Raw genomic sequence first — 22,673 nt, 5'->3', positions numbered from 1 at the left:
TGCTGTGCATCTTGTAGTGTGAGCCCCTCCATGGCCCTGTCAGTAAACTCAAGATGATTCAGAGAAGCCAGGCTAAAGTAGATTGATTTCTTCAAGGCTGCAAAGAGGAACATAGCCAGCAAAGATGGGAAAAGAGTGAGAAGAACAGAGGGAGTTAGGTTGGGAATTCGTCCATATAATCTAGGTCCTGAATTCTTACAAATGATGGAATTGGGACTTTGAGCCCAGTTTACCTAGACATCCACAGTGTGATGAAGCCCCATGTGATATCTGAGTTAGAGGTGACTTAAGATTGATCTCTTTATAAAAGGAAAAGAAATAGATTCACACCCACAGCTTTGCTTCTGGCATAAAATGACGAAAACTATGAAGGTGTTTGAGGAATTTTGCCAAAAGCAAGCGTTGGTTGCTTGGATAAAGTATTTTAGCGGTAGGTTGAAATGAACTTCTGAAGCTAAGCAGCTACTTGTCTTTGTGTGAACAAATGGAAAGGTGCTAATTGTCCCTGTCCATTTAGAAGAGGTTTAGTAGGTAGCAGAGTTTCAAAAAGAAAGACATTTGAATGCCGCATCAGTTACATTTATGCCAGCAGTTATTGTATGTGGCAAAAACACACAGAATTTATTCCGAATACCTGGCTCTTTTTAAATTTATGTTAACTTGCCTTTTAGTATTTGGATCATTCTGCTAACCATGGGACAAAAACCAGGCAGCTGGTGTTAAAGCCCTGTATGAATGAGGGAATGAGTTTATATTTGTCATTTGCACAGGGCAGAAGTAATTAGGGAGCCCGTGGGAGGCTCTTTTGTTCCTTTAATATATTTGTATCCACAGAAACTTGAGAAAACCCAATTCTGGTTGGATCTTAAATACCTTTTATCCTTTCATTAGGTGATGGTAGTTTTAAAAAATATATTAAAAGTTAGATTTCCTGTGACCAGGTCTCTATTTGAAAAGCAAAAGAATACAGATGTTTCTGTGACGAATAAAGTGAAAACCAGTCCTAGAAAAGTTTAAGGAGATTTACTTTGTTTTCAAGTCTGAACATTTTTTTGTTTCTCCTCCACTTTTGGAAATCTGGATGATATATGTAATTAAATCACTTTGTGAAAATTCGATTTAGTATGTCAATTCCACCTTATTTGTGGATGCTTTTGCTAAAATGTGAAGGTGTCTGTGTCACAGAATGGTCACTAGTAGCCACCATTTCTTGTCAGTGAGAATGCCCAGTACGTTAGTCCTAACACACTTTGTGTTTCAGTTGTTGACAGGGAGATGGGTGCATATACTGAGGAAGGTGGTAGATTGGGGAGCGGAAGAGCAGCCTGTCCTGTACTGGCTTCTTTTGCTTTTTTTTGGTAAGGCTTGCTGGATCTTAGTTCCCCTACCAGGGATCGAACCCATTCCCCTGCAGTGGAAGCCTGGAGTCTTAACCACTGGATTGCCAGGGAAGTCCCATGTACTGGCTTTATCTTATTTATCCTGATACACAACCAGAAGCAAAATTATCTTAAAATTAATGACCTGTGTATTATATATTCAGATAATCCAGTGACTTTAAAACACTGGCATGGGCTTCCCTGGTGGCGCAGTGGTTGAGTGCCGATGCAGGGGACATGGGTTCGTGCCCTGGTCTGGGAAGATCCCACATGCCGCAGAGCGGCTGGGCCCGTGAGCCATGGCCGCTGAGCCTGCGCGTCCGGAGCCTGTGCTCCACGATGGGAGAGGCCACAACAGTGAGAGGCCCGTGTACCGCAAACAAACAAACAAACAAAACACCAGCGTGTTATATGACAAACTCTTAATAGTGGTTGCCTGTGAGGAGGGGAATTGGAGACAGTGGTAGGAGGGAGATGGAGTTAGAATTGTGTTATCCACTTTGGTAACTTTTGGTGTTTGTACCATGAGTATATATTTAAAAAGTAAAAGAAGACAAATTCCCCTCTAAGCGTTCCCATCTCCTGACAGGAGGCTTGGTTTCTCACCCTGCCTCCAAGGATGTTCTGTGATTTCCTCTGTGCCCCTTCCTCCTCACCTCCCCCCTAGTTTCTTTTGCTTTTGAGGAAAACACTTTCTGAATTGATCACCTTTTCTTCATCACCTCTAATTTTGTAATCCTTAACCCCTTTCACGAAAGCCACTGAAGATTTCTCCCCATAAAATGCAGTGACCTCTTTTCAAGCCCTGCGACCTGTCTGGGTCACTTGAGACTTGCCCTCTCCTCCAGCCTCTCTGACACCATTGCCTTGAGGTCCCTTTTGACCTCTCTCACTTCACCTTCACAAGCATCTTCACTGTGATTCCACCGTTATCGACTCTGTGCTCTCTCCCTGAGCAATCTGTTTTAGATTCTCAGGTGAAATTATCTGTGCCAGCAGATACAACCTCTCTCCTCAGCTCTACCCTTGCATGCTTACTGGCCCATTAGGCGTGTTGAGTTCCTAGTTCCATGGGCATCTCAGAATCAAAATAGCCTGAACTTAATGTCCATTCCCCGCCCCCCACATCCAATTCCTCAATTTTTTTCCACTTGCTGTATTTTACTACTTAGCAGCACCCAACTTAGAAACCTGGGACTTGCCCTAAGTTCCTTCCTCCACCTCTCAAGGTTTTGGAATTACAAAGCCTTGCTGTAACATGCATATATTGGCTCAGTTTCCATCACACCCTTTCATTTTGCAAATAAACTCCTAAATTGGACAGCTTCATTCTAGGTGGACTTGGGAGAAATTTCATGCATATAAATGTTCTGCCCTTGTTAAAAGTGTGTGTATAGGGGGAGGAATCGTTTTCAGTTATTCTTCTGCATTGACAACTTTGTCTTTATGAATCCATGGAAACCTTATTCCAGGGGCGCTTCTGCATTTGTGACTTGAGTTTGTTTTTTATTTGAGACTAAGTTAGCAATTATATAACTTCACAGAGCTTGTGGTTTATTATTATTTTAGTGTGGATACTGTATTTTGCTTGGTTTCCTATTCAGTCACTTAAAAAAAATAGTATCTTTTGCTGCACAGTTAAAATTACCTCTAATATTGCCTTTGTTTCTTATGTATTAAAATAGATAAGTAGCTGCGAGATTAAAATGATAGTTAAAATTAATTGTATACCTAATATATGGAACTTCACATCTGTCATGTCATTTAATTTATTTCCCCCAATAACTTGATGCAGAATGGAGAAACTCAGTGCTGAGACATTATTTAACTTTCTCAGATTACACTGCTGTGGTGGTCACACCTCCCAGCGACCCCTCTTGAGATTCTTTAGTTTAAGTGTGGCCTGTACATCCCTGAAAAAAATACAGTTAAAATTACATAAAAACTAGGTTTATGGGTGTCTTCTTTTTTTGGGGAGTTGATTTTCACACGGTCGGTATTTTTCCTGTTTTGGTCACCCATTGATGACCGAAGAGTTTGCAGTGCTTCAGTGCCATCACTCTGATTATCCGTGGTCATGGGGTGATGTAGAAGAAGATAATAAAGGTGATGGCACTAAGATTTACATGGAACTTATATTTTGTATTTTTATCAAGAGATAATTATTTTTTTAATGTGTTAACAGTAATTTCTCTGCTTACTTGAATTTTTGGTACCTAGAAGGAAGGGTGGCTGTCATCTGAAGAATGTTGTGGTCTGTAATTTATATTCTCTCTCTGTTTCTCTCTCAGTGCAATGAAACCTCATTCTTTTTTGAAGCTCGAAGTAAAACTGCTTGCAAGCATCTTTGGAAGTGTAGTGTAGAACATCATACATTTTTTAGGTATGTTAATGTGAAACCTTTGTTCATTGTCCTAATAAATGAAAATTGCATTTGTTTTTTAAATTTTTTTTGATGTGCATATGTTTTTATAACAAGAATTCTATCCTGTCTACAAGAAGAAATTTACAGTGTTTCTCTTTTATTAACATTTTTACATGCACACACACATAGATATTTTCTTTGCTCATGCTACAAGAAAGGATCAAGGACAATTGCTTTTGACATTTATGTAATAAACGTGCAGCTTTGGTATTGGTGGAAATTAAGTGTTCTACTGTGGACTTACTAAATTTGAAATGACTGTTAGCTTGGAGGTATGGAGTGGGTGACTGAGTATACAAGGCATACAGGATAGACCAAGGTTGGTCATATAAATTTCGTAGGTATTAAGGCAAAGGGGATTGGATGAGGTCACCTGTGGAAAAAGTGAAGAGAGAGGAGCAGAAAGCCAGGGACTGAGCTGTGGGACCCTCCCAGCATTTAGAGGACAGGAAGAGCCAGCTGGGGAGTATGAGAAGAAGTAAGCAGTAGGGTATGGGAAAATGGAATATGAGAAAGAAAAATGTCTTAGTGAATAAGGAGCTAGCAGCTGCATTGCATGCTCCTGGGAGGTCACGTAAGATGAGGGTAGAGGATTGACCATTGGGTTGTGGGGATCCTGTTTGTGTCACATCCTTATGGTGTAAAGATAAAACTCAATTTTATCAGATAATACTTGAAACTCTATTTTTGGTTTTTAAATTTAAAACTAGATTAACTCTTCCCCTTATTCATGTTTGATTTGCATGGAACGGTTTCCCCAAATAGCATGATGCTAGAGAAGTAGCCTAGTAGCCTTATAAAATGACCCATGTCCATTGTGGAGTTTGTATTAAGAGAGGGATATAGCCCAAAAGGTCTGAGGCATTGCCTCTCGTGTAGTGGGGCTGGGCCTAGGAACTGCACGTGGAAGTGTGTGTTGAAAGTACCCTGGAATGGAAAGTACAAAGAAGAGTGAGCCACCCCATTAGATACGATCAATTGCCCTGAGAACCTTGGCTTGGTTCAATGTAGTGACAAAAGTTCCCAAGATAATTTCGTAGAGAAATTAAATTGATTCACAATAAAAGCTTCCTTGTGCGGGCAGTGATGTATCCGATAGTCTTCAGGAAGTATGAGTGTTTTGACATGATACAGATATAAAATACTAGAATGTCAAGTATTAGCTTAAAAATAATCGATTATTATTCCTGCCGATATGTAGAATGAATAGAGTATTTTGACTGTGTTAAGCAGTGTTGCACTGTTACCTGTTTCTACACAGCTTTTGCTCAAGCGTTGCATAAGTATAGTTGTGATTCTCTAATTTTCTTTTAAAAATTCATCAGAATGCCAGAAAATGAATCAAATTCATTGTCAAGAAAACTCAGCAAGTTTGGATCCCTGAGTTATAAGCACCGGTATAGGTAAATGGCATTTTTTTTCCTCTGGGCTGTGTGTGGGGTGTGTATGAATTAATGTTTATGCAGCTGTCCACATACATGCATGCACGTTAAAGTTTGTGATCAGATTTTTTCCTTATTTTTCCACAGTGCCAGTGAATTTGATAAGCAATAACAGTCTATTAAACTGTCTTGACAAAAATGATTTTCTAGGTTTAATTATTTAAATTCTACATTAGCTAGGTTAAGCTTAGGGTGTTTAGAATGTAGTAGAACTTATTATCTTCAGAAATTCATTTTGATCCAGTTATCACTTATCTCTAATTATGTTGTGATTATGAAACAAAGTAGATATTCTGAATGGTAGTTTTTTGGTATTCTTGGGACATTCAGTTGATCCTCTGTTATAACACAATGTATACTTTATATCAGCAGTCCCCAACCTTTTTGGCACCAAGGACCGGTTTCGTGGCAGACGGTTTTTTCCATGGATGGGGAGGGGGCGGGTGGTGATGGTTCGGGATGATTCAAGCACACTACAGTCACTGTGCACTTTATTTCTATTATTATTACATTGCAATATATAATGAAATAATTGTACAACTCACCATAATGCTGACAGCAGGTGGAGCTCAGGCGGTAATGCAAGCAATGGGGAGTGGCTGTAAATACAGATGAAGCTTTGTCCTCTCACCCACCACTCACCTCCTGCTGTGTGGCCCAGTTCCTAACAGGCCACGGGGGTTGGGGACCCCTGCTTTATATTATGGATCAAATCAAATGTTTTCTGTAGCATAACGCCTACATATAGTAATGCTAGCAAGTATATCTTAACTTTACAGAGCAGTTACTAAGTGCCATGTATTGTGCTAAATGTATTCCATTTATTGCTTCATTTAATCATGGCAGTCTTATTAATGTTATCCTCATTAATATGTGAGGAAACTAAGGCTCAGAGACGACAAGTCACTTCTCAGGGAAACCCAGCTAGGAAGCAGTAAAGTGGGGTCCAATCCCTGGTAGTGGAACTCCAGAGCCCTTTCCGTTAACATTAGTCAGACTGTTAGCATGTTGCAGGAAAAGCCTGATTGTCCAGCAGTCAGGCAGGTGCCTGTGTCTTTTTGAAAATGGGAGCCTTCTGTGTTTTGAAAAAGAATTTGTTTTGTTTCAATTCGTTCTGTTAAGTGGAGAGCCTGTGATGTGGAAAGCAGGGTGTTAGGTACCCAGAGGTACGAAGAATTAGATCTCACCATCTCTGCCTTCAGAGAGCTACAGTATTATTCAGGCAGTAAGGCGGTCCCAGGCCCTATAAAACCCAAGCAGGGTGCAGAAATGGCACTCGGGAGGTGGGACAGTGTTCTGTCAGTTCTACTGGAGACATCAGCAAATGAAATGCTTACTTAGGAGACTTAAAAAAAAATCCAGGTGAAGTGTTTGCAAGATAATGATATACCAGATTTTAATTCCTCTCTTTGATGAACCACTTTTTTTGTCTTGCTTGAAGCCAGAGATAATCAGTAAAGGAGTGATTAATATTAAATGTTCAGTGCATTAATCTTTACGTATTATTCACTTGGATATTTGCTCATTAGCTGACTTAAAATAACACTTAAGTATTATTGTGTTATAGATGTTCTTGATATTTGTAGGAAAGTATTCACTGAAATCTAAAAATTTAAACTCAAGGTTATCAAGGTTCTTCCCTAGATAGTGATATAATTACAGGAATTTAAGGAAAGAGTGTTTACTTTTATATTGAGAAAAATAGCTCATAGTATTTGGGCTGTTCTTCCAGTTGGGGCATAACACATTTCAAGGGTTATAGAGTGAATACGTAAATCTGTCTCTTTGTCACTGAAATGAAGCTAGTGAAAAAGCATCTGTCTTAATATTCTTACTGTTAAAAAATGTAATTAATACTGTTTAATGTATGCTGTAGTCGGTTTCTACAAATTTACCCATACCTGATTTCTCAAATTTATTGAAATGCAAATGCTGTGGTTATTGGGAATTATTATTAGAAAGTTATTGGATTTTGCATATTGAGTATCATTTCTTCCACAAAAGTAATTAAAGATAACCTTTGCAAATTGGAAACTCTGCTAAATCTGTTCAGTTTTGTGGCTGATGTTAACTGCTTGGTAAGTCTTAATGAAATCCAAATCTCAGTGTCTGTATGTAGGAAGCACTAACATTACACCATCTCTGAAAGAAAGGTGTTTCATCCCACTGCCCAGAGCCAGGCTTACGCAGGGGTGGGTCTCTGACTGCTGGGTGGTCGCCAGCACATGGACTGTTAATTGGCAAAAGAGTAATAACAACCAAACTTTAATAAACATCATATGCCTGTTCCTTTATTTTGAGACGTTCTGGAGATATCTTGGAATGAAGTAAGAGCTCCAGAAACATAGGTAGCTCCTTCCTTTACCCTGTAGGCTTTTAGAGCATGGGCGATAACGAATAGCATAACCAGTGGCTGCGGTGTGTGAGTGTGGGTGTCTGTGTGTATAATTGTATATGTGTTTATAGTGGGATGTATGTGATAGAGAAAGACAGAATTCTAGTCTTTACTTTCTCTCTTGCATCTTAGGGCTTGCAGAATACCAAGGAGAATCCAACAGAAAAACTTAAGAGGGGAAGATTAGATAATTTTAATGAAATATGGCAGGCAGTCCTTTCAAAATTTAAAATTAAATTTTGGGGAAAAGGCTGAGCTTAAATCTGACAGTTGACTTCTTTTGTTGATTTATTATCAGTTACCAATAATCTGAAATAGAGATTGACTAAATCTTTGGTTAAATATTTCGTGGCACACTGCTCTCTCTTTCTCTTAAAAACTAATCTTGCCTTTACCTTTTGTTAAGTTTGTAGGGGACTCCTGGTTTTGATGAATGAATGAGTTGTGTAGAATTTATACTCTAGAAATGACGCTTAGACCTAAGAACCACCCCTCAGGGACCTTGATGACCTTCTTGTAGAACTTAAATCACACGAGCTTTCCACATTTCATGAACTATGGAAGACAGACCAAGTTCTCCTGAGAACCTCCTTTGTGTCAGGTACTTTTACCTGTGTTACTTTATTAAATCCATTCAGTGACCCATCAAAGGAGGTATCATATGCTCATTTCTGTAGACAAGAAATATGCGCCCCCCAAAAGTAAGGTAACTGAACTAAAGACCTTTAACCAGTAAGTGGTAAAGTTGGGATTTGAACCCAGGTGTCTTTCCTCTTGTTCTCTTCCCTCTACCCCACTGATGGCCGATTGTATCCTCACTTTGAAGCTGAAGGACTGTTGGCAGTGCCTCTCATCATAGGATGGGAGTATGTGTGCCACAGTGTGAGGGGCAGGGAAGTGGGTGATCCTGGGGACAACGCTCTGTCCTGTCACTATGGAGAGCCAGCAGGTGTGTAAGAGCTCTTTCACCGACACTGAAAATCTCTACTGTTGTCAAGTGCTTTTTGCTACAAGAAAATACTAAGAATACCGTACAGAAGTATTTCTGCTAGAAAATAGTCTGAACAAGTATAAATAAGGAAAATGAGGCTCTAGGAGGTTTAATAAATAAGCTGCTGAAGGCCACACACTTATAGCAGAGCTGCGTTTTAACCTGGGCTTGTAGCTTTAAACCAAATGGCTCTGCACTCTGTCCCTTTTCCCAGGCTGCCAAGCTGTGCCACACTGACCAGCTGGAGGACAGAAAGCTTGTTCCAGTCCCAGGTCCCGTACAGCCTGTGCAAGATCAGTTTATGTTTCTGGACTTTAGTTTTATGAATCTTGTGATATGATTTTCCCATTTCTCATTGATTCCTGAGAGAGAAACCATGAGGAAAAATTGAATAATAAAGTAAAATCTCATTATAAAATGCCTCAGTGGTCCACATATTATTGGGTTATGTTTTAAGGGCAAATATTTTTTCCTTTGTGCAATGAAGTACATACTACCCAAGTCTTAGAGTAAGTTTGTCTTAAGTAGATGTTATCTTCATACTCCAAACCATTTCTAATAGTGGAATTTTGTTCTCTATAAAGATTTTTTTAAAGATTTTCAGGGGAGAGATGTTGCTATTTGTGTTACCTTATGTACTACCTTTAAAACAAATAGTTAAAACTGTAGAAATATTCTCAAATTGATTATTTAAAAAAAAATATTTACTTGTATTTAGTAAATAATTATATAATATTTTTATGTGCCTGGCATTGTTCTAGAAAATGTATAAATATTAATACTTAACATTCATAATAAGCCTATGAAGTGGTCATTGGTATTATTCTTACTTTAGTAATGAGGAAATGGAGATACAGAGAGTTTGAGTAATGTTTCCCAAGGTCAGAGAGCTAGGATATGACATCGTTGGGATTTGAACCCAATCTCCAGAACTTGTCTATTAACAATAAATTAATATGTAAAAGAAAACAGCAAAATGAAAGCTGGTAAATGATAATTTTCTTATCAAATAACATTATTAGATTTTTATATATTTTCATTATTTATAAGGAAAAAAAGTAGTTAAATTTCAAGTGAAAGAAAATCTCTCACAGTTTCCCCCCCTACTCCCTCCCCTCCCCCTGGCTTCCATGAAGTCTTGAATATGAAGTACATGGATGGAACCTGTCATTTTAATTCCTCATATCAAGTCATATCCTCACTTAGCCTGATGAGAAACTGTTTTTTATGAGTGTTTTGGGCCCCTCTTTATTTCTAATAAAAGTGGATGAGGTAGTAAGGAGGGGAAGCTTTCACAGAAGAATGTAGGAGGTGAATTTGGCTTTCTAAGTCTTATTTAGTCTCTTTTAGGGAGAGAGCCACCAATATATATTCTGTAAATGTAGGATAAATGGGATTTGTGGCCAATAGAAGACTTCTTTTTCTTCCCATTAGGTGGCTCTTAACTGTGGTGAATCAAAGTATTGATAGATAATTAGAAATGCATTTTCTCTGTACCTAAATGATACTTTCTGTCATGAAAGCCAGAGTTGTTCATTGGCTCAAATTCAGCTGTGGAATAAACTTTTCGTAGGATGAATGTTGACTGAAATACAGCAAATTCAATTACATAGTTCCTCGAGTAGATTAGTTTGTCCCCAGGGAAAGCTCTCCCTGTTGCATCCTCACATACTCTTAAGGAAGTGGTACTGTGCATGGGGTTTTAGGCTGCTTTAAATCTTCCTGGGCACTTCCTGACTCAGGTGAAGTGGGCGTAATCAATGGTTGATTGTGTCACAGGGTTCAGAGTGAAATCACACTAAGTGGTCCAATTGGGGAGGCTCTATGACTTGCCTTATAAGTACAGCACGGGGACATGTTGATTCACGTAGAATCATTGCCTTCTGTAGTTTAGCCCAACACAGTTTCTTTACTATTTAGCTGTAGAGCTGGAAGACCATCAGCATCCTCTATTTCTAGCCTATCATTCTACTTAAATCAAAACCTAACTCCTCCTTTAATAAATCCTTTCTTTCCTGATTCTCCCTCTGAAAGATCTTCCTTGTGTCGGCTGAGGAAAAAAAGCGCAACATGAGAGCTGTGAGTTCAGTTTTATCTGGGGCTTACTGAGGACTAGAGGCTGAGAGAGAGCCTCTCAGATAGCTCTGAGGAACTGCTCCTAAGGGAATGCGTGCAGTCAAGCACACACCTGTGTAGAAGGTTGCTGGTAGTCAACGAGGAGCAGATGTCTCCGTTAATGCTTTTAGCGCTTTTCTAAGTATGAGAAGATGCAAGAAACTGGGTTCATAAAATTTTCTCCTGAAAACACCTAACTATCTGAAGGCCTGTTTGGCCACTTTTTCCCAGCCTCATTCCTGATCTCTGTCCTGAACTCCTTTCAGAGTGTATTGAAGGTCAGCCACTTTAGTGGCTAGTGACTTCATTCTTGTAGAACCAGGTGGTGAGCGACATTCTTCAGTTGGCACTTCTGTCTTACCTAAATCTTTCCTATTAGAGTTTATTAGTTCCTTGGTTAACATTGCAGTGAGAATCAATTGAAAACCCTATATACTTAGAACCTGTGTGAATCTGTGTTTTTTCTTCTCTCCGTACACTGCAGATATTCTCCATGAGCTGTGGTGTAATTTTGTGGCTGTGAGGTTTTACCTGTGTTACTCAAAATGTTGTTTTTTCAAGTGGCAGGACGGCGTTACAAATGAGTCGAGATCTTTCTATTCAACTTCCCCGGCCAGATCAGAGTGTGGCAAGAAGTCGAAGCAAGACTTACCCTAAGAGAACAGCACCAACACAGCCAGCCGGTAAGTCACAGAGCCCCCAACTCCTCATTGTAATCTTGTGTTTCCTTCTAGGCTCCTGGTTAACATACACTTAAGTGGTGACTGTAGCCCTGGAGGTTTTTAATTGTTAACAGTAGAATTTTTAATTTGACCCAGAAAATGTCCATGCAATCAGAAATTATTAATAAGCAGACAGGTAAGCAAGTTGAATCACCATAGCCTGCTTAATGACTATACTTAATAACTCTTTTTTGAAGGCATTAAATAAAACCTCAGCTGCGTAATTTCTTAGTTTGGTGTAGCTGAGATTGGAATTGAAACAAATTCTTTGGCAAAAGTCTTAAAAAAAATACCGTTGACATAAGAGTCTGTAAAGAATTTAGTTTTTTGTTATCGTTGGTCTTTTATTGTGATCTATAATAAAGGGCATAAAGTATACGTACTATATACCTATGCGTATACACATAAGTGTATGTGTGTTTATATACATATATAAATATATACGCAGGTGTGCACATGCATACACACACACACAATTTAACATAGCCTACAGCCCCAGAAGTCCCTGCTGTTTGCTTGGTCACATCCTCACCTTCTCCTCCCTCCCCAACCAGTGAAAACCTCTGTCTGACTGTGTGGTAATTATTTCTTTACTTTTCACTATAATTTTACTACTTATGTAGCCTTCTCTGAACAAAGTAGTTTTTTTGCCTATTTTTAAAACATTATATAATTGAATCAAGGGGTGTGTTCCTTTGTGTCTTGCTTCTGTCAGTGTTATATGTAATATATACTAAAATGCATTCGTTTTTCTTGCAGTGAGTTTTCTATTGTATGACAGCTTCTTATTCATTCTACTACTGATGGACATTTGGGTTATTCAGATTTTTTGTCTTTAATGCACACCACTTCTTTAATAAACCACCTCATCAGTCAGTTTCAATCCATGTTCAGTGTTCAGAGCTCACGGAATTTTACTCTAAAGTGATCTTACTGACTTTGGTTTGTGGCTTGCTTACAGATCAGCCTTGTCTAACACTCTCCACCGGCTTTTCACATATATTATTTCACTTGAACCTCCCAGTAATCCTGTGAGGTAAAGCAAGGCAGACACTACATTCCCATTTTACAGATGAGGAAGACATGGTCCCAGTAGCTAGAAAGGGGTGGGGCTGGGACTAGAGGCCAGATCTCCTGGCTCTTTCTGCCATATTGTATGAAGAGAATGGAATTTTTTTTTTTTTTTGCTGTGCGCGGGCCTCTCACTGTTGTGGCCTCTCCCGTTGTGGAGCACAGGCTCCGGATGCACAAGCTCAGCGGCCATGGCTCACGGGCCCAGCCGCTCTGCGGCATGTGGGATCCTCCCGGACTGGGGCACGAACCCGTGTCCCCTGCATCGGCAGGCGGACTCTCAACCACTGCGCCACCAGGGAAGCCCGAGAATGGAATTTTTAATAACAATAATTAACATCTGGGGGGTGGTGGTGGGATGAATTGGGAGATTGTGATTGACATGTATATACTAATATGTATAAAATAGATAACTAATCAAAAAATAACATCTGAACATCGAATGACAGTTGGCAAAGCATTATGACAGCTGTTGTTTCATTTAACCCTCATGACAAGCCTATGAGGAACGTGTTTTGAGTTTGCTCCACTGCTGCTGGCTGTGAGAATGTCACCTGACTTACAGTTTCTAAAGTGAAATTAAATCTGATTGTAGGTCCCCTCCTCTCACTGGGCTGAGAGGAAATTAAATTCTTTCTGATGGTTCTGCAGTGGTAAAAATAAGACATGATTTAATTTTGCAGTGGGTTACCTGCCATATAAGTAATCTTATCCCCATTTAGCTGATGAGGATAACTAAGATTATAAAGGTAATTTGGCCAAGATTACATAATAAGCAGGTGACTTAGGACAGAAATTCTAGCTTTAACATTTAATATCTTTATCTTAATATTTTGTGATTATCTTTGAATATGATCAGTCTTAAATCCCATTTGGATCAAGTGCAATGTGGTATAATTGATAAGCAAACTTTCAGATCCTTTGCTATTTCTTAAACACCAGGCCTCATGAAATTATTTTGAGACCAACCAAGAATATCAAAAGCATTCCTCGTGTCAAATCAACATTTCATTCCACTTGAGATTCTGGAATCACACGTGCTTTTTACACAGACCTGCTCAGGTTGTTCCTTTTCCTCTCCTCATTTGCTCTTAGAAAAATATCTGCCTCTGTAACATTGTGTCTGTCTGTCTGTCTGTTTCTCCTTGGAAGCCGAAATTCCAGAAGCTGATTTATTTAGGGACAAGGGGTTTTGTTTTTGTTTCTCTCCTGGCTTACATAGATCCAGCCAAATGCAGTTTTCACAGAGTAGCCTGGAACTGTACTGAGCCCTCGCGTCCGTCTCCCCTCCCCACTAGTGTTGTATTAAAACACAGTCCCTCTAGGGTGGAGGCTGAGGAGATGGATAATGCACAGCCTAGCGTGCTCGAGGGCAGCCTCTCAGCATCAGGCTGAGAATCTTTTAAAAAATGCAGCACATGTTATGCTTTTACTATTATAAAAATACATCCTCGCTTTAGGAAATTGAGGAACCTCAGAACTCCCCCTCCCCTGCAAAAAGAATATCTTTCACGTTCAGTCCCATTCTCTTAGCGCTAACACTATTTTATATACCCTTCTGGTCATTTGCATATCTTTTCTGCAAAAATGATATAGCGGTGTTTTTATTTACTTTTTTATTTACTAACATATCATGAATATGTTCCAACAAGTTTTAAGTGTTCTTATATAGCACCATTTGAATGTCCAAATAATTTTCTGCTGCATAGATGCATTGATGTGACATAATTTATTCAACCAGTCGTTAGTTTTTGGATATTTAAGCTGTTTCAAAATTTGAAAAATATAAATGTAACTAAAGTGAATATTTTTGTAGTGATATCTCTAAGTATTCATGCTGATTTATTGTATGTATTTTAAACAATGGTATATTTTTATAATTTTTACTAAAAAAAGAGGATCATACAGTGCTGTGTTTAAAAACTGAGACTGCTGTGTGTACATTTCACTTTGGTTTTGAATTACTTTTGAAGCCTGTGTTCCACAAAACTGTGATGTGTTCTGGGGACCCAGAGATGACCCTGCCCTTGACAGCATGATTGTCCTGGGTGGGGAAGGACCATTTAGCAATGCCTGTGATGCAGAGTTATTTCAGTTGCTGTCATGCACATATGAAGAATGCTCTGGGGGCAGGGATAATGTTGTTCTATGTTTATTTGAATGTTACATATTCTTTTTTTTTTTTTTTGGTTGTGCTGAGTCTCAGTTGTGGCAGGTGGGCTCCTTAGTTGCGGCTCATGGGCTCCTTAGTTGTAGCATGCAAACTCTTAGTTGCAGCATGAATGTGGGATCTAGTTCCCCGACCAGGGGTCAAACCCATGCCCCCTGCATTGGGAGGTGCATCCTTAACCATTGTGCCACCAGGGAAGCCCCTGAATGTTACATATTCTTTTTCCTCTAATTCAAATGAACTCTGCTTTGAGCCTCAGTTGAACCCAGCTGGTAGAGAGACCTAGTCTCTAAGGTCATGGTGGGGTTCAGACTTGGAGTGGAACAATTGAAGAGGGCGCTCTTGTCTTCACCTACATCAGTCACTCTGTGCTCCTTATCCCACCCAGCAGGTCCCATTAAGCAGGGCAATTCTGTGTGAATCTGGGCCACTGTGAGTATGAGAGGGGAGGGGTTATTGGTAAGCCTGGAGCCTCCTGTGCTTAGGGTCAAGCCTGCCCCTTTAAGGCTCTGCTGTGGCGGGTGGTGGAGGGGAGTGGCCTGTAGGTCCCTAGGTCACTGTAGCCCTCAAACCTCCATCTCCTTCCCCACCAAGCCTTTTCTGCCACTCCAGGCAGCTCCTCCAGCCCTGTCACTTCTGATTCCCACACTCTCAGCTCCAGAGCAGCCTCCTTGCTCCAAAGCTCCCTGTTCCTGAGATTTGTTCATGGGTGGCTGGGCAGGAAAGGAACAATAGCTCAAAACAGTAGTTTTTTTTTTTTCTAATTATTTTTTATTGACCAAAGAGAAGCAAAAGTATTACCTTACTAAATATTCCTGCCACAATTACTTAAATTTTTATTTGAAAATTTTGACAATTAAAATGGTAGAAAGCTTATTTTAAAACGTAGAAAAAGTTTATTTTATTAGATTGTACTGTGTTTGGCAAAAATGGAGTTGTGGTTTAAAAAGAAGATAGATTTAAAAAAAAAACAACTCTAATGAGGCCAGCTATGAATTTTCATAAATTGAATTCTGGTAGGCGCTCTAAAATAAAACTTTAGAGCTATACAGTTCCAAGAGTCATTGGCATAAATTCTCACCTCTCATTTAACATTTATAGATACTAAAAGACAAGTTGTGATAGAAAGGAGACTTTAGCTTTTTGTTAGTTTATATCATTAATTTATACTACATGACTTGTAACTTTAGAAGACGTTACTTTGTTTCTTCTGAAGTTAAAGTAATTCAGTCAAACTTGATGACTACTGCCCTTAACCTGCATCTTAGTTCTCTGCAACTTTAAAAAGCCTGTGTTTTTATTTCTCAGTCAGGAATAATAAATGCCCTGGTAGCTCAAAAGCCATTGTGTTTAGAACCCACCAAGATTAGACCTTGGCACCTCTTTGAGGAAGCGCATTCCAGAGTCAGGAGCCCTGCACCCAGCCTGCCTTCTGCCCCACCCCCACCCCCACCCCACCCCAGAGGAGTTCAGCGCCAGGGCAGGCAGCCAGAGCATTCCTCCAGATCTGCTCGGCAGAGGAGCTTGGGGGTAAAGCAGGAGGCGAGATGGCAGGAAGGAAAAGTGCATATTTTGTACAGCCCTTTCTCTGACAAGCTCTTGGCAGCTCACAAAGGTGGGTTCCTGTCAGAAAAGAGTTTCTGCTGTAAGAAGAAAGTAGTAAAGACAGAATGTAAAGGCAGTAAAGACAAAATGTTTAGCTATAATCCATAATTAGCTGCAAGAAAAGTAATGGGTGAAACCATTTACAGTGGATAAACAATGCCGTGATTGTCTGATGCAGCATTTTGAGTTCTTAAGCATATCGTACTGATGAACAGAGAAATAAATAGTTGCAGTGTAGTCTTCAGACAACTGAAAAGCCGTTTCGTGTGACATTTTGGCATTCCCACTCTGAATCTGTGGAAGACGCTGCAGACACAATGCCCAAGGGATCCTGAAAATGACTTGTGAGTGAGGATGGTTCGTGCCTGGTCTGGAAGCAGAGAGCTACTGCTCAGGCCAAGCCAGTGTTTCTGTGCAGGAGACAGGACCCAGTGTTGCCAATCTTCCACTGTCTCAAGGGACGCACGAAATTTAGACATTTATAGAAACTTTTCCAGAATTTTAAGTTTTGGCAATTGATTTCATTTTGAAGAAAGTCTCTGTGTGCTAAATCAAACATTCCTAAGGGCCCAGTATGGCTTGAGCGCTGCCTCTTGAGAACCTCTGTTTGACAGAGCTGGTATGAATGGCCGATCCACCTGTCCTGGGGTCTCTATGGGTTTCTGCAGCATCCCCTGTGGAGGTCAGGTTCTACACTCCATGACTCCCAGCAGGAACACTTTGTAGTTGGTAGGTCAGTTGGCCAACTCTAGGGGATGATGGTGCCACACAGGCCTGAACCCCCTAGCAAATGATTCACATGTGGGTAGCTGACTGACATTTACTGGTGACCTGAGCTGGGTGTAGCCCAAAGCAGGAGAGACAGAGAAATGCTCTGACATAGCGAAGTACAGTTTCATCAATTTGATGTAGTATAAAGCTCTGGGCTGCTGAGACATAGTAATGTCAAGAGAGTAATAATCACTTACTGAGCGCTTGCTCTGGTTGGCACATTATGTCAGACATGAGGTCAGCAGAAACCCAGCTTGGCTTGTGGCGATCAAAACTAGATTTAAAAAAATTATTATTTTTTTTAATGCAGACAAAAGGCAAGCTATGTGAGTAGAGACTGGCATATCAGACTGAGCTACATCTGATAAATCTGGGTTCAGCCTCAGTCATCCCTGTACTAACTGTGTAGTGTGATGAAGTCACTTAACCAGGCTGAGCCTCAGTTTCTTTATGGGTCCAGTGGGGGTATTACTTCCTGCCTCACGGGCTGTTGTCATGCGGGATGGTGTCTGCATTGGGCACAGCATCGTGTCAAGAACGTGGAGGGGCTTGCTACACTTCAGTTTCTTTCTCCTAAATCAAAAGGAGTCTTTCTCTACGTAGTGTGGACCAGCCTGTGAGTCCACCTGAGAGTCTTTGAATTATATTTACCATATAGCATCAACTTCACGTACAAAGGATAATATAATTATATGAGGGAGGTGTGGCCTTTTATGATTGATGGGTGGAGAGAGTCATTCAAGTGCAGAGAATGGGCTTTGGAAAGACATCAGTTACCCCTGATTTATTCTAGAAGATTGGGTATAAACAAGTATGAGGGAAGTAGGCGAGTCAAAGGGCCCCCTGTGTGTAGGTTTCTCCTTTCCTGCCTGCCTGAAGATCTCTGGGTACCCAAGGGCAACTGTTGTCAGGCAGTATTGGGAGCCCAGAGTTGGGTATCGTCCTACTTAACCTGTTCCTACTTCCCAGAGTAATCATTTTTCTCACCTTATTTTTACCCCTACTCTGTGCTCACCACTCTCTAGGCACTCCAGCACCACTGGGATAGTCTATGGCTATGAATTGGGAATAACAAACGCGTTACAGTGAATCCATAATAATGATGAGATTGTATGCTTGTTTTAAAGTTCACATAGTTAATCATTTCATCTTATGTATAAGGTGGTTTTCCCTATTTGAGGTAATCAGGTACTAGGCCTATCCAAGTCCACTTTTCATGTCAGGCAGGCAGTGGAAACATAAGACAAAGGGCTAAGCTGAAAGGGCTCGGGGAGGGAAGCAGAGTTGTTGAATGAGGAGTAAACAGAAGCTGGGGCTGTGGATCTCTGATTTCATAAGTCAAGTCCCAACCTCAATAAGCTGTTAGATCAGCAACCTCACTTCTACAATATGAGCAGGGCTGTTGCTGTGTTTGTCATCACAGAGACTGAAAACTACTTAAATGTCCATTAGTAGGGAACTGGCCTAATAAAATAATAGATGTGTACCCCTAGGAAATACCATGTGTCTCTTAGAAGAAATCTGAGGACAGGATTTGACGTTGTGTTGATCCGATTCTATAGTCCCACCACGTCTGCCTTGAAAGGTCAGATCCCCTGAGGAGCTCCACAAGGCAGAGGAATGTTAATGACCAACAGTCATTGAGCATCACTGCATGCCCAGTGCTGTACTAGGCACATGCAGATAGTATCTCCCTCATTTCCTTTAGAAGGGTGCTGTGACTCTCAGTGTAACAGGTGAGAAGACAGAGGCAAGGACTTGCCCAGGGCCCCAGAGCTGGAATATGATCCCAGGTCAATTAGAGTCTGCGATGTGGAGAGAGGAGGAACAAAAAAGAATGTGATAAATTTGTGTCAATATGGAATGATCTCCAAGAGATAGTATAAGCAAGAAAAAAAAAAAAAAAAAAAGCCAGGGGTGAGGGCCAGCAGCATGTAATATGCTCCCATTACATAAAAATACAATCAAAAAGAGAAATCAGAAATCCGGAGTGGGAGAGAGATTTTTTTTTTACTCTGTATTCTTTAATAGCATTTTTGTTTTTATCATGTTGTACTTTAAAAAAGCCCTTCAGATACTTGTCATGAATGCCTTAAGTTCACAAGATGATTTCAAATGTCCATTCAAGTTTCCAGATGAGGACACTGATATTATGCTAGGAAGCGTGCATCATAATTTATGGAAAAAGTAATAGAACGATACGAGACAGATCATACAAATTCAAATGTTAGGATTTCTACTGGGCTGTTACAGATACAGCTCAAGTCTTCGAGGCAAAGGGCATAAGGCATTTTCATATCTGTACATTTATTTTCTTTATTTTTATTTCATATCTGTACATTTAAACGTAGGCCTTAAAGTTTAGGAGATTGCACTGTAGATCCTTGAGTCAGAGCATGCTTTGTTTCAAAGGAGGAAGACTCATGTAGGACCCACAGTCCTTGGATTAGATGAAGTAGAGGACAATCACTTTGCGTTGTAGGCAAGGAAACTGAAGCCCAGAGAGGTGAAATAATTTGCAAGTGTAGCAGGTTCTGGAACCTGGAGGGTATCTGGATGAGAATCACTAGGCACTGTGAGGAATGTCTGGAAAAAGACAGTGACATAATAACTCTCACACCTATTGGGCACTTGATGGGTATTGTGAAGTTTTTGCATGTTTGTCCTCTCTAGGTCAGCTGAAGACAGGAAGGGAAGAAATTAGTAAAAATTGTCATACAAGGGAATTGGAGCAAGGCATTCTGACCAAGAGTTGTTATGTGGGTAGTTTTGGAGAGGATTTCTAGAAAATTTAGGAGAGTGTTAACTTTGTTTTCGAAAGAGTGTGATTATGACTGTCCTCCTTCAAACCTGATAAGTCAGAATTAGGTGATCAACTGAGGTGTGGTCCAAATCTGTGACCTCACTTTCTCTTCACCCTAAGAACTCCTGCAACTGATTATGTAAGCCTTTGCATTGAGAAGGCATGTGGTACAGTGGCAGGAAAACAAACAAACAAACAAACACATACCTGATTTGAGTAGACTTGAATTCCTGGTCTAACTCGGCTGTGACTTGTAACACATCATTCAACATGCTGAGCTTTCACCTCATTGTCCATAAAGTGAAGCAATTCTTTTGGTAAACCTGTGGGAAGGTGGGTAGAATCCTCATCTTACACATGAGGAAACAGTAGCTCAGAAACATTGAATACTTATTCAAAGTTACACAGATAGTAAGAGCAGCAGCAGGGTTTGAACCCAGGTCTTTGGAATATTAAGGCACATCCTTGGAAAGTGAATGGAAAACAAAAAAAGTGAAAGTTGATTTGAAAATAAGTATACATCCTCTGGTTTTCCCACTATTGTGTGATTCCTTTACTTCACTAGATCTGCTTGTTTCAGCAGATATTCTTGAAGATAATGCATTTACAGAGGAGCAGCAAGTCAGTCTGATTTTATATCAAGTCATTTTTTTAAGAAAATATTTAAGTTCTTTGGGACATTTTACCCATGAAAGAGGGGAAATGGCAGTAACCGTGTTAATTACAAGGAGCATTAGGTTAGGTCACAGAGTCGGGTGTATGGTTTGTTCAAGGCTGTCTTCCTTTGTTGACACCCTTTTCTATTCTGCCTTGAAGCTGATGTTTATTTTCATTCTGTAAAAAATGTCTTAATATATGGCAAGCTGGTTAGATTTTCTCTAAAAAGTTAATGATTCCACTCTTTCTGGGAGTGTTTAGCATTCCATGCATAGCTATCAAAATTAAAAAAGCACGCAAGGCTAAAGGCGTATTGTATATTCCAGTTAAATACCATAGCTTTAGTGAGTTATCATAAATGACACTTTTTATCCCCTTTACCTTCTCATTCAACAAGAATTTATTGAGCGCTTCTTTGGCATAAGACCTGTGATGTTGTAATTAATAATAAATAATCATTTGATGAAATTAGAACACTTACACCATGCATAAAAATAAACTCAAAATGGATTAAAGACCTAAATGTAAGGCCGCACACTATAAAACTCTTAGAGGAAAACGTAGGCAGAACACTCTATGACATAAATCACAGCAAGATCCTTTTTGACCCACCTCCTAGAGAAATGGAAATAAAAACAAAAGTAAACAAATGGGACCTAATGAAACTTCAAAGCTTTTGCACAGCAAAGAAACCATAAACAAGATGAAAAGACAACCCTTAGAATGGGAGAAAATATTTGCAAATGAAGCAACTGACAAAGGATTAATCTCCAAAATATATAAGCAGCTCAATATTAAAAAAACAAACAACCCAATCTAAAAATGGGCAGAAGACCTAAATAGACATTTCTCCAAAGAAGATATACAGATTGCCAGCAAACACATGAAAGGATGCTCAACATCACTAATCATTAGAGAAATGCAAATCAAAACTACAATGAGGTATCACCTCAAACCAGTCAGAATGGCCATCATCAAAAAATCTAGAAACAATAAATGCTGGAGAGGGTGTGGAGAAAAGGGAACCCTCTTGGCACTGTTGGTGGGAATGTAAATTGATGCAGCCACTATGGAGAACAGTATGGAGGTTCCTTAAAAAAACTAAAAATAGAAAACCACCATATGACCCAGCAATCCCACTACTGGGCATATACCCTGAGAAAACCATAATTCAGAAAGAGTCATGTACCACAATGTTCATTGCAGCACTATTTACAATAGCCAGGACATGGAAACAACCTAAGTGTCCCTCAACAGATGAATGGAAAAAGAAGATGTGGCACACATATACAATGGAATATTACTCAGCCATAAAAAGAAACGAAATTGAGTTATTTGTAGTGAGGTGGATGGACCTAGAGTCTGTCATACAGAGTGAAGTAGGTCAGAAAGAGAAAAACAAATACCGTATGCTAACCCATATATGTGGAATCTAAAAAAAAAAAGTGGTTCTGCAGAACCTAGGGGCAGGACAGGAATAAAGACACAGACATAGAGAATGGACTTGAGGACACGGGCAAGGGGAAGGGTAAGCTGGGACAAAGTGAGAGAGTGGCATTGACATCTGTACACTACCAAATGTAAAGTAGATAGCTAATGGGAAGCAGCCATATAGCACAGGGAGATCAGCTTGGTGCTTTGTGACCACCTAGAGGGGTGGGATAGGGAGGGTGGGAGGGAGACGCAAGAGAGAGGGGACATGGGGATATGTGTATATGTATAGCTGATTCACTTTGTTATACAGCAGCAACTAACACAACAATGTAAAGCAATTATACTCCAATAAGGACATTAAAAAAATAATAATAAATAATCATTTGGCCTTCATCCCCATTTCTGGCACAGAGCTCCTAAAACACTTGGAATTTCCTAAGCGATAAGAACCCTAAAGGTGAAAGGAGCATCTTTTGTTATTCATAACAAGCCCCTTTTAACCACGCCTGAATTTATGGTAATGAGATGACTTCTGGAAAGCCCCAAACAAGTAGGGGGCGCTTGTTGCCAGGGAAGCTAATCTTGAATAGAGGGTTGGAAACTTCAGTCCCATTCCTTGATTTCTGGGGAGGGGAGAAGCACTGGAGGTTGAATCAGTCACCAATGGCCAGTAATTTCATCAGTCATGCCTAT

At 39.9% G+C, this 22,673-nt stretch overlaps 1 protein-coding gene across 2 annotated transcripts in view; it reads left to right on the top strand.

Moving 5' to 3' along the window:
- EPB41L4A (erythrocyte membrane protein band 4.1 like 4A) overlaps window positions 1-22,673 on the top strand; it is a 275,254-nt gene that overhangs the window by 193,793 nt on the left and 58,788 nt on the right. For both annotated transcript variants that reach the window (XM_032627984.1, XM_032627985.1), the window contains exons 11-13: window positions 3,671-3,762; window positions 5,130-5,207; window positions 11,309-11,430. In XM_032627984.1, coding sequence (XP_032483875.1) covers window positions 3,671-3,762; window positions 5,130-5,207; window positions 11,309-11,430 — 292 coding nt within the window. The remainder of the gene's footprint in view (window positions 1-3,670; window positions 3,763-5,129; window positions 5,208-11,308; window positions 11,431-22,673) is intronic.

This window comes from Phocoena sinus, chromosome 3, assembly GCF_008692025.1.
Source record: "Phocoena sinus isolate mPhoSin1 chromosome 3, mPhoSin1.pri, whole genome shotgun sequence".
Lineage (NCBI taxonomy): Eukaryota > Metazoa > Chordata > Mammalia > Artiodactyla > Phocoenidae > Phocoena > Phocoena sinus.
This window is presented reverse-complemented; position numbering and strand designations above follow the sequence as displayed.